This window comes from Hordeum vulgare, chromosome 5H (assembly GCF_904849725.1).
Source record: "Hordeum vulgare subsp. vulgare chromosome 5H, MorexV3_pseudomolecules_assembly, whole genome shotgun sequence".
Lineage (NCBI taxonomy): Eukaryota > Viridiplantae > Streptophyta > Magnoliopsida > Poales > Poaceae > Hordeum > Hordeum vulgare.
The window spans coordinates 18,019,663-18,032,672 of record NC_058522.1 but is presented as its reverse complement, the minus strand read 5'-3'; the positions used below and the strand labels follow the sequence as shown (position 1 = coordinate 18,032,672).

General features: G+C 40.4%; 1 protein-coding gene across 1 annotated transcript; it reads right to left on the bottom strand.

Moving 5' to 3' along the window:
- Positions 1-1,275: 1,275 nt before the first annotated feature.
- LOC123397597 lies at positions 1,276-12,049 on the bottom strand. Its single transcript, XM_045092133.1, has 10 exons — positions 11,896-12,049; positions 11,634-11,798; positions 11,375-11,518; positions 9,388-9,542; positions 8,614-8,744; positions 7,970-8,087; positions 7,772-7,864; positions 7,578-7,655; positions 7,407-7,494; positions 1,276-1,574 (listed from the first exon to the last, which is right to left on the bottom strand). Exons 1-10 carry the CDS (start codon positions 12,038-12,040, stop codon positions 1,561-1,563), a joined length of 1,131 nt encoding a protein of 376 aa, XP_044948068.1. The 5' UTR covers positions 12,041-12,049; the 3' UTR covers positions 1,276-1,560.
- Positions 12,050-13,010: the final 961 nt, after the last annotated feature.

Genomic DNA, 13,010 nt, shown 5'->3' with positions numbered 1-13,010 from the left:
TGCCCACATCCCTTGCCCAGGCATGATTAGTCTTCTCATTATTGTAATATGTTATAAACAGGTAATTTGGGTGAACATTTCGTAGTAAGAAAAACAGACTGGTTGTCGCAGGAAAGTGTACCAGTCTAACAACATAACTGAAAATGTAGCTCATACTAACACGCAAGGCTCATATAGTGATGTAGCCAAATCATTAAGGTATGCCATGTCATATAATGCAAGCCCAGTCTAAACATTTCCATCCCTTCCCCATGTCACTCGAGAAAACGAGGAACGCTATGGGAGTGCAAATGAAAGGCGGTCGTACTACTTAATGATGACCAGATTGATATCCTAGGCGCGTCTTCGGCGTGTTCGCATGGTACACTAAAACTGGCAACTGGACAAGCGATCTAGCAAGGCAATGCAATCAGGAACACGTTTCAGGTGCTTCCACGACCAATGCTGGTTGAATGTGGCGCCACAAACAACACCTAGCGCCAACGGAGGAACCCATGGACGAATGACGATGGTCCTACGACCACCTCCAGCATCCGATCGATCAACCAACCCCGACCATATCACCCGTAACTAACTCCAACAATCCATGGATTCAGCGCGAATCTGACGGACTAGGAGGCGGTGGGACTCCGCCCCGATTTGGGGGTAGAAGGCAAAAACTGTTGGACCGAAAGGAACCGCGCCGCAATGGGCGGAGACGACGTCGAAGGGGTGAACCGCGTTGCAACCACGCTAGTGGAACTGGCCGTCGCTCTTCACGCTCGCCGGAATCAATCTTCACTGGCGATCCCTTCTGCAACCCAACCCCCCACCCCACCCCTCTGCAACCGATGACTAGATCAACCGGTTCGGCCCCGCCCAACCCACCATCTCCGTGAGGGAAAGCAAGAGAATGGACTCACCGGAGTTGTCGTGCGCCGGCGCTCTGCCCTTCGTCGCACGGGATCCGCCCTTCGTCGTAGTACGGTGAGCTCACATGTAGGGATTTGGGAGAGGAATGGGGAATCGTGGCTAGTGAAAAAAGAAAATGCTGCAAATTTGAAAAGTTCCCACACCCTGCATTAAACGGTGGGCGGTCGCTCATGACGCGTCTAGCCGCACGATCTTTTGCATGAATCGTGCTGAGCCGCCGCACGGGAAGTCTGTTGTACGACGCTTCTAATTAGATTTTTCCTTCTCTTTTACCCTTCATACAGATTTTATTTGCATATACATATATAAGGAAAATTTACAATGTAAATATATGAATCTAGTTCCAAGCATTTCACCCTAGCATAATTAACTAGTTCAATTGATCATCCGCAGTACAGGCATGATATAAGTCTCACAAAAACTCAAAATATGTAGCCAATAACAGGTACGTAGTGCTCTAAGCTATATTGCTTCGATGGTCCATTAACTACATTTAAAGAGGCACGGTAATTTGAAGTTCTTTTCCGAGGACACACACACACAAAAAAAAATGTATAGAATACTGTATCTGTTAATTCTGTTGGCTCCATGCATTAATCAGTTGTTCAGAATGAACTTGTTAGTAGACTTGTCTTCAAAGGCTAGTAGTTATTGGGTAAGGCCTACAAGAATAAAAACATCAAGCTTCAATTAGATACTACATGAAGGAAATAATACCTCTCCGCTGATACCACGTGAAGAGATACCACGTGAAGGAAATAATACCTTTCCGCTAATGCGTTTCTCACACTTGGAGGTGCTGACCACGCCAATCAGTTCAATCAAACTTCATACGGAGGATGAGCAACTGAGCCTGAAACAGACATCCGTGCCTACGACGTGTAATCAGGAGGTACATCGGGGTGACATGCAATTTTCTAAGCATAATGATGCTTCGGCCGGGCTGATGGGAAACAGTAGCAATGAGGTAAGAAGTACAAGTCAATATTCTAACGTTGTGTCCCAGGGTGACATGCAATATACGAAGCAAGATGCTTCGGCTGGTCTAATGAGAAACAGCAGCGACATAAGAAGTACAACGGTGCTTCAGCTGGGCTGATGAGCAACAACAGCAACGTAAATGCTGATTCTGATGGACCGAATGGACAAATTACAGAGTCTGAATCTTGCTTGCTGAAACATAAGCATCAAGACACTAGAATTGCAATACCGGAACAGGTTCAGGCACCTTCATCTGGGCAGGACAAGGTTGCTGTTGATTGTGAGGTAACAGGACGAAAACATACATCTATATCTTCACACGATGTGATTTCTTTTGGAGGAATTCCAGATCCTTCTTGCGGAGATTTACGGTTCAGTCAACGTATCCAGGAGCAGCCGGATGCCGATGACATGTTACTAGCGCGTGCCATGAGGGTAGCAAAGCTTCGAAATGTCGAGGCAGCTACAGGTACGCAAATTGATCATAATGCTTCAATACTTCATTTTACAGAGTCTGAGATTATACAACATGCTAGCGACATAGGAATTACTATGGGTTCTTCTAGCAAACAATTAGCCAAAACTATTAATGATATTCTTGATATAGAAACAGATAGAACTATAGAGTTTATTCAAAATCTTGCATCGGTGAAGCCTATGAATGAAAAAGATATTAATGAATTAGGAGGAGTAGAATTACAAAAAGTATGTCAAAGTTTATTACACATAGACGGAGAGGAAGAGGAGGGGGATGGTACGGGATTGGAGGGGTATACAGCCTCTTTAATTCCTGGTATGCATTCACCATCAATTAACCAAGAAGGTATCACTCAAATGATTCTGGAAAAACCAAAGCGACCTTGGAAAAGGAAGGTTTTTCCTGAATCAGCGGTTAGGAGAAGTGCCAGAGTGAAACAAAAGAAAAAATTCCATGATGATATATGAAAGGAATATTCTGGAATAGCAGAGGTCTAGCAGACTTGGCTAAAAGAAGGTTCCTTAGAGACACATCGATAGAATATAAACTAGATTTTATGGCTCTACAAGAGACTGGTAGAGATAATTTTACGCCTCAATTTTTAAATGCATTATCAGGAGGGGTTGAGTTTGACTGGCACTGTTTGCCACCAAGGGGTAGATCTGAAGGAATCTTACTTGGTGTCAAATGTGAGACATTGGAGGTGATGAGTGTGGTTTACGGCGAGTTTACCGTTAAGTTTCGAGTGAGATCGAAACTTGATGGGTTCAGATGGGCTTTGATAGCCGTATATGGTGCAGCTCAACCAGAACTAAAACCTGATTTCCTTGCTGATCTAGTAAGAATTTCTGGAGAAGAAACAATCCCAATAATGGTGGGGGAGATTTCAATATAATCAGGAGGACTGAGGAAAAAAATAACGATTTATGATGAACGATGGTCACTCATGTTCAATATGGTTATTGAGAGTCTCGATCTGAGGGAGATTGACCTCACTGGTAGACAATTTACATGGGCGAACTCTCTACCGGTACCAACATATGAGAAGTTGGACCGAGTACTAACTAGTGTCGAGTGGGAACAGAAGTATCCCTTTGTCACAGTACGGGCATTACAAAGAGCCATCTCAGGTCACACACCACTCATGGTTGACTCAGGGGAGGCCAATCATGTAGGTAATAAAAATGTCTTCTCATTTGAATTAAGTTGGTTCAAACGAGAAGGCTTCATGGATCTCATAGCTCGTGAATGGACTAGAAAAGTTGGCGGCTCTACGAATATTGAAAGATGGCAGAACAAAATAAGACATCTTCGCCAATTTCTGAGAGGATGGACGAAAAATCAGAGTGATATTTATGAAATAGAAAAAGAAAAACTCACTCGTCTGATTGATGATTTAGACATCAAAGCCGAGTCGGCACAGTTAGACAGGACAGATAGGAATAATAAGATAAATGCTGAAAGAGAGTTGCAAAAATTGTTAAGAGAAGAGGAAATGAAATGGGCACAAAGAGCTAAGGTGAACAAGGTAGTTCATGGAGATGATAATACTAAAAAATTTCACATGATTGCAAATGGCAAGCATAGAAAGAAAAAAACAATTCAACTGGAGCAAGATGAAGGAACAATAGTAGGTCATGAAAACTTAAAATTATACATATATGAATATTACAAGAAATTATTTGGACCTTCAAAAGAGACGCTGGTCTCACTGGATGAGAGCTTGAATCATGATATACCTCAACTAAATGCAGATGAGAATGAGGTTTTATCTGCTCCCTTTACAGAGAAAGAGGTTTATGATTCAATAGCACAAATGAAACGTAATAAGGCACCGGGACCAGATGGGTTTCCAGCAGAATTTTATAAAAACTGTTGGCATATTATTAAAGGTGATCTCATGCCTATGTTCCAAGATTTATTCGAGGGCCAGTTGCAGCTTTTCCACCTTAACTTTGGAACAATTACGTTGTTGCCAAAAAAGGTGGAAGCAACACGCATTGAACAGTTTAGACCAATTTGTCTGCTAAATGTGAGCTTCAAAATTTTCACAAAGGTTGGCAGAAATAGATTGACGAAGATAGCACATTCTGTAGTCCAACCGACACAGATGGCGTTTATGCCTGGGAGACATATCCTTGAGGGGTTGTCGTTCTTCATGAAACGTTGCATGAAATCCATACAAAGAAATTAGATGGAATTATCTTTAAAGTAGATTTCAAAAAGGCTTACGATAAGGTAAATTGGTCATTCCTTCAACAGGCCTTACGAATGAAAGGTTTTAATGAAAGGTGGAGAGATCAAATTGATGCTTCCATACAGAAAGGGAGTGTAGGTGTTAAAGTAAACGATGACATAGGTCATTATTTTCAAACACATAAAGGATTAAGACAGGGGGACTCAATGTCCCCAGTATTATTCAACATAGTTGCTGATATGTTGACAATACTCATTACGCGAGCCAAGGATAAGGGCCAAGTTGGTGGACTTATTCCACACCTTGTAGATGGGGGTGTGTCTATATTACAATATGCGGATGATACAATTCTTTTTCTGGAACACGATATGGCTAAAGCAAGGAACATGAAATTATTATTGTGTCTATTTGAACAACTATCAGGGCTCAAAATTAACTTTAACAAAAGCGAAATCTTATGCTTTGGAAAGGCAAAAGAAGAGCAACACGCGTATAGACAACTATTTGGTTGTGAACTAGGATCACTTCCGTTTAGCTACCTCGGAATACCTATTCATCATAGGCGCCTCACAAATAAAGAATGGAAATGTATCGAAGAAAGATTTGAGAAAAAATTAAGTTGCTGGAAGGGCAAACTAATGTCATATGGAGGGAGGCTTGTCTTAATTAACTCGGTGTTAACAAGTTTACCTATGTTTCTATTGTCTTTCTTTGAAATACCAGTAGGGGTACGAAAAAGACTAGACTTTTACAGATCTCGGTTTTTCTGGCAAAGTGATGAAGCTAGGAAGAAATACAGATTAGCTCGGTGGGATATTATATGCTCTCCTAAAGATCAGGGGGGTTTGGGCATTGAGAATCTAGAAGTGAAAAACAAATGCTTGCTTAGCAAATGGCTATATAGATTATCTACAGAATCTGAAGGAATGTGGATTCAGATAATTCAAAACAAATACCTAAATTCTAAAACTTTAGCTCAGGTTACAGCTCGACCAAATGATTCCCCATTTTGGAAAGGGCTAATGAAGATAAAGATGAATTTTTACCAGAGGGTAAAATTTATAGTTGGTAATGGTGCCTCAACAAGGTTTTGGGAAGACACTTGGCTTGGGGACACACCACTTGCACTTCAATACCCAATGTTATATAATATAGTACAACATAAAGAGGATTATGTATCCACGGTACTACAATCTACACCGCTTAATATACAGTTCAGGCGGGCTTTAGTAGGAGCTCATTGGGATGCATGGTTGCATTTGGTTGAAAGAATCATGCAGGTGCATTTATCTGAACAATCAGATAGTATTAGGTGGATTTTAACTAAGAATGGAGTATTCTTAGTCAAGTCCATGTATTCACATCTGATAAATACATGAATTTTACCAACATCTGTACCTATTTGGAGGATCAAGGTACCCCTCAGAATTAAAATATTTATGTGGTTTATACACAAAGGGGTCATACTAACCAAAGATAACTTACTTAAGCGCAGTTGGAGAGGAAGGCCTAACTGTTGCTATTGTGAGCAAAATGAAACAATTAGACACCTTTTCATAGAATGCCCTCTTGCAAAATTGCTATGGAGAACTATTCAAATAGCTTTTAATATCATCCCACCTACATGTGTTGGTTCAATATTTACAACGTGGCTAAATGGAGTTGACGTTAAAATATTGAAACTTATCGGTGTTGGGATATGTGCTTTGTTTTGGGCAATATGGAATACCAGAAATGACATGATCTTTAATGGCAAGAACTTCAACAACTTTTTGCAGGTTATATACAGAGCAACGTCTTGGATCCGTACATGGTCGTTACTCAGTCATGCGGAGTACAGGGATCTTATGGATATTGGGTGCAACCGATGGGAGATGGCCGCACGGGTTATCTTCAAGTGATTTGGATGGCGTGCTAATAATAGACTAGATGCATAGGCATCGTAGTCTAAGTTTAGATACGCCGGATGTGGCGTCTTTGTACTATTTCATTCATGTTTTCTTTTACACTTTGGGCTTTTTGAGCTCTTTGGATCTGAGATACTATTTTTTTTTATCTTTAATAATATGGCTGCATGCATCGATTGATGCAGAGGCCGGGGGCTCGTTTCCTCCTTATCAAAAAAAAGATACTACATCTTTTGCTCCTGCAGAAATATGGCAACATAAGCAAAAACTACACTGTTTATTTGCGTGCAGGAAATGAAAAAAAAATAGTACAGCCTAAAATGGCAAGAGGTATCAGTTTTAGAAATCTCCAATTACTAATATTGCTATGCTGGAAAAATAGCGTATGGAGATTGATGACAAAACAAAATGTTTGTGTGATACAAATTTCGTGAATACCAAAAACGAAGGAGCATTTCACATGTTTGGCAAGCAATCTTGAAGAACTGTACAATGATGGAAAAGATTTACCAAAAGTATAAGTGAGACGCTAGCCCTAAAAAACATCTAACAAAAAAAGTGCAAGACAAGCCACAGACTGGCTGCCGGCCCAGCACTGAAATGGAAGACTAACACCACGCTAGTAGAATTTACATGAGCAGGCCGACCTAGCAATGGCTTACATGGTGTTGCATAGTACGATAGCGATGTATGGTATTTAGCTTTTTATTTCGAGAAAAAGGTATTTAGGTAGTAATACATTATGATATGTTTTATATAATTACATTTTCCTCTATATAGTCGTAATTTAAGATTCCACATTGGGCCCGAAATTTCCTCTACGACCTTTGAATTTGAGTTAAAACATACTCGAATTTACACAAGAGAGAAATATGATAACTCAGGATTTACAACAAAAACCAACTACTATGTTAAAAGAAAAGATGTTTACCTTCTATGATGTCCTCTCCACAATCCGATATAATTACAGTCAAATTTCTAGTTCTTCGGCAAAGTCTTGTGGCACGGAATATTTGAATCTGTAAAGTCAACAATATGATTTCAAAGTGCTATGGTTGGCATAACTTATACAATCAACGGTAAAAACATAATAACGACTTACTTGTACATCTATTTCGGCATTTAAGCGTTTTGCTTGTTCAAAATGGTCGCTGCCAATGTCCAACAACATCTTTTCCAGCTGACAAGTTAGTAAATTCAATAGCATAAAAATCACATTAATAAATTAGAAACACACACGCACGCACGCAGACACACACACACACACACAAAATCTTTTAATTTTAAAACACCTACCTCAATTGTACTAGAAATATATTCTCCATTGAAACGTTCAATAATATCACCCTTGCGGATTCCAAGTTTCTCAGCATTTGATTCTTTTGATACCTGTTGTTTAACTGAACATGATTACTCCATAATATGCAGGTGAGTAACAGTTTAGAGAAAACTAATAAAATGTGAAAATAAACAATGTTAAGCACCAACATATACCTCTTCAACAATAAGACCAGACTCAATGTTATGCTTACGCCTCATCCTCTCAGTACAAATAGGATCTAGAAGCTTGATGGAAGTAAATGTCATTCCAAGGTGGGGCCGAGGGATGCACCTATACCAAATATAATCATTAAGATTGTAATCGTTTTACAGTCCAGTTTTAAAATAAAACAACATATTTCACAAGAATCAATACCAAATGAGTACCACACAAACTTAATCAAGAACAATATAGAATTAATACCATAACAATATACATTAGTTCACACCTTTCTCAAAGGAGGATTATACTAGAAGAATAAGTCACCAAGTTAAAAAGAAAAACTAAATCTTTACACCAAATTAAGTTCCTATACGTACCCTACATAGGAATAGTTTGGAGAACATGCATAAGTCGATAAGGTGACCTACACACATTTTCTCTATAATGTTATATATATTTTATAGCACCTAGGCATCCCGTAATGATTTTTCCGAATCATACTTTAGCAATTCATTCAAACATAGTAATTATTAAGCAATCACAATCCAAAAACAATTCTGTAATTATTTAATCGTACTGCATAAGTTACAGTATATAACAGAATGCATTAGCTTAATTAACAACACTAAAAAGTAATTGGGAATAAGGGTCGTACTTGAACTTTCTCCACGAATCCAAGCACTTGTGCAATATAGAAGAAGGTAGAAATGTCTCATTGACTTGATTGTTCACCATTCCCACAACCTTCCCTTCCAAGTCAATGACAGGGCCTCCATCGTCACTCAACTAAAAGATAGTGATGATAACAAATAATATTATAATTTGCACTAACAAAATAGCAAAATTAAAAAAGAAAACATAAAGTTAGAATTAGATCATAGTACATACGCTATGTTCATTGTTGGAAAAATACATGTAGTGACATCTCTCATGAGGGAGTGGAATCATATATTCCACCCTACCATGGGGTTATCCTTAGATCAAGATTTTCATCTCTTCCAAGTCGGAAAACATCTTGACCAGAATGCACATTGTCGTTGAAAGTTGACAATTGAACCGGTTTGTTCACTACAACCTCGTAAAGAGCAAATTCATAGTGCTCCTGGAGGTAAAGGAGACTGGCTACTGCAGTTGTCTCGTCGAACAAGTGAAAAATGACCTGGAAAAGACAACCGCAAAGATTATGACAGCACGATAGAATTTTCATAGTATTTGACGAAACCATTTTCAAGAGATTAACTATCAGAAAAAGCGAATGCCACACTGGATCAAGTTTTTAATTTTTTTGAAATATAGAGTGCATATACATACTTGTTCATTTTTTTCAATGAAATTAAAGTTGAAGAGAAAGCACATTTACAGAAATGAATAAATTTTGATAGGAAAGAAAAAAGGAAACAAAGAAACACTAGGGAATGAAGAAGCTAACCTCAGCCTTGCGATGATATTCGCCCGTCCACTCATCCATCCACTGGTCAGGATCCTTTGCACGAATGAGATGCGCGGACGTCAAAACCACTGCGGTACTCTTCTCGTCGTCCCGCTGGATCCACAAACCACAACACCGATTCAGCGGCTCATCATCTGCAATCAAAGCAATTCGAAAGTCACAAGAGTTGGTCGAGGTCATAGAAAGTAGGGAGAATTGACTATTTGTTATTAAGTTCGTTTGAGTTTAATTATATGTACAAAGTTGATTTTTTCTTAACAAAATATTAATTAGGGACTAGATTGTGAGGGATGATTGCTGTTAGGGAAAAAGAAGAAAATCCCATGCGTACACAGATCAATCTACAGACAAAACAAATATCAACGGCTACACATGGAAAATTAATAAAAAGGAAAAAATCATGGTGAAGAAAGGAGGAAAGGATTTACCAAGCAGTTTCACAGTTGGTGGACGGTAGATATATGAAAACAAATACAATAATAACTGGAACATATGCTCGGTATCTCGAAATAACAAAATAGCAGTTTAAAGTGTCATCCGGAGTGTTGCATTGAAGAAAATAGGAAATACATAATAAGTAGTTTAGCCTGACCATCTACATGCTGCGGTGAGTTCACATCTCACATAATTATTGACAAAATAACTTTCAAAGCAACAAACTTGATAGCATAGAACTTCCAAATGACAGCATCACAAAATTACTCTTCCTGATGACAAAAACGTATATCACATATCGAGTTTCCTCCTCTTCGGTGTGAGCTTTTTTGGAGGATTCTGCACTAAATTTACGGGAGAAGCATGTATTCCGGTCTACCTAGTTCCTGCACTTGTAGTTCATCGGTAGGATCTGTTGAAAAGGTACACAACTGTATCTAGTAAGCGGACATATTAGGTTGCTCATATCTTAAGGCGTTTTTTCTTTTAGCTGCCAAAAGCCATGCAAGCCCTGCATTAATTAAGCCTGATGACCTCAGGGTAATTGTGCTTCATGTAAGAATCAACCCTAAAAATGTGTGTCCTAATTATATTAAAAAAACGTGTTCTTGATGGTAATATTATCTATTTATATTCTACGGGAGCTGTTATGCTGCCTTCTGCAGTTTTTGCAACAAGTTATAGTTGCTTTAAGTGTTGTGAACCTAGATTCACAACGTGATAATTACCGGTCGGCGTGTCTTAGAGATTGGGTAGACATATATATCTCATGATTAGTTCCATGACCATTATGCATGCATGCGTACACAAGAATTGGCATGCATATTAGATTTCAGTTATGGGCTTACATCAAAACAATAGCAACATATTTTGAACAGATTAAATCCATCATGCTGACTTGTGATTACGATCGAGTACTACTAAGTACATGGAGAGATTAACATACTACCAGATCGAGTACTAGCTGGACTTGCAGCGGCTACCGGCATGCTGGCAATACAAGTATTACTACATACTCTCTCCGTTCTTAAATATAAGTCTTTTAAGATATTTCACTAGAAGTCTACATACGAAGCAAAATAAGTGAATCTATACTCTAAATTATGTCTATATACATCCGTATGTAGTTCACTAATGAAACCTCTTTAAAGACTTATATTTAGGAACGGAGGGAGTACATATACAAGACATGGGTTACCGACATGGGCATGGGCGGCTGTAGAGGCTCTGCTGCCGGCGGTTGGCGCACCGGATGAGTTCGTCGTCTAGGGTTGAAGAAGCTCCCGAAGAAGCTCCCGAAGAAGCGCTGCCAGTTGCAACGGCTAGGTTTGGTAGGACGGGTGAAACGTAGTTATGGACAGGCTCGTATTTGTATACCTATAGGACTACGTGAGATCTTCTTCCTTTTATCTAGCACTAATTATCCCTCACAATCTAGTCCTTGGTTATGTTTTGTCAAGAAAAAATCAATTTGGTAGTTATAATCAAACTCGAACGAAACTATGAACTACTATATGTTTTAGTCACGTACCAAGATAGGACGAGAGGGTGATGATAGAGTTGGAGGCAGAAAGCACAGCATCCTTTGCAGGCTCACGGATATGGAGAAGGTGTTGCTGGTGAGACAGGCACGAAATCGAAGAGCAGCGGTCCAAGGTGAAGACAAACCGACAAGCTAAATACATTACATACATAGATACAGATAGAGAAAAAACAGCTAGGTTAGTGTCTGGATGAATGATGATAACGAGGATGATGTGAAGATTGACGACGAAAAGCGAGATCAAGACCTTTGTCTGCTTGGTATTCGGCCTTTGCGTGCTTGAAGCCGGCATGTATGTCGGGCCTGTGAGCTAGCTCGCCGGGGATGTAGGGTCTGTGGAGCAGAGGGCTGGGTGGACATGAGGAGGATTCCTCCGACGAGCACTCGGCCACATCGTCGTCGTACATACCATCTACATATACATACATACATACATACATACAGAAAAAATAAACCCCAGTACTACTCGTGTCGTGATCAGGAGGGGGAATCAAGGGGTGGTTGGGTACCTAGTTTGGGTTTGCGTTGGGCTTTCTCACTCTCGAAGGCTGCGAACTGCAATCTTCGATCATCTGCCCGGCTTCTCGTCGTCGTCTTCTTCCTGGCTGCCGTCTCCGGATTCTCCCTCCGGCGCCGCCTGCCGGCCTTGGGCATCCTCGAAAGGTTTGGGGGAGTGGCGTCCTGAGCATCTTATCACGAGGAGCGGTGCTCCGGGTGCGGGGAGGGGTTATTTCCGTCACGGACTCGACTTGGGTTGCCTATGGGCCAGGTCATATTGACGGAGATAACCTACTAGGTTTGAGGCCCAGCCCATGAAGACAACCTTTTGTTTTGAAGAAATATAACACTTTATTTATTTATATGAATTAGTAATGACATCATCAATGCAAATAATTTCTGGAACGATTCCAAGCCAAATATGCGGTTCTCGCTAGTGTACAAGCCGTCCTTGCGAGATTGCGAGCTTCAAAATTCGCCTCGCGCACTTCATCCACAATTTGGGCACTTGAAAAAGCTCCCCGTACGTGTTGTTTCAATCTCCCTGATTTATCATAAAAGAAGGACCCAAGTAACCCTCTTTAAAAGCATGCGCGCAACCGGGCGGCGTGCTAAATCAAGTTTTACAACGTCGAAATGGCAAGTTTTTTCAGGCAGCAGAGCACGGGTCCAGCGATCGCTATAAAATATTGCGCACGTGAGCCGTTTCAACTGTAAAAAAACGGCGCGCGCGAGCAACCAAAGCACATAGGGGTAATATTTGAAAAACAACATATAGATAAAATTCAACGATACAAATATCATAGTTGAACCGAACACCACAAACTAATCTACGATACAAATAAAAATATATAAAAACTAGGGTGCAAATAAAATAGAAACTTCTCCGCGTCGTCCTCGGTGGTGTCGTCCGACGTCGATAGAAATGCGTCTTCCCACCGAGGATCCTCTTCGTCAAAGAAAGACGCATGTCCCAGATGACACTATGATATCGCTAGTGCCTTCTGCCGGCGCCTGCCCGCTCGTTCCGCGCTCCGATTTGCCCTCCTCTCCGTTCGTGTTTTCGTTGGCGACATCCTGTGGGTAGCACCGGGGCCACTCCGCATTGGCTTGCTGGTCCGCCTCG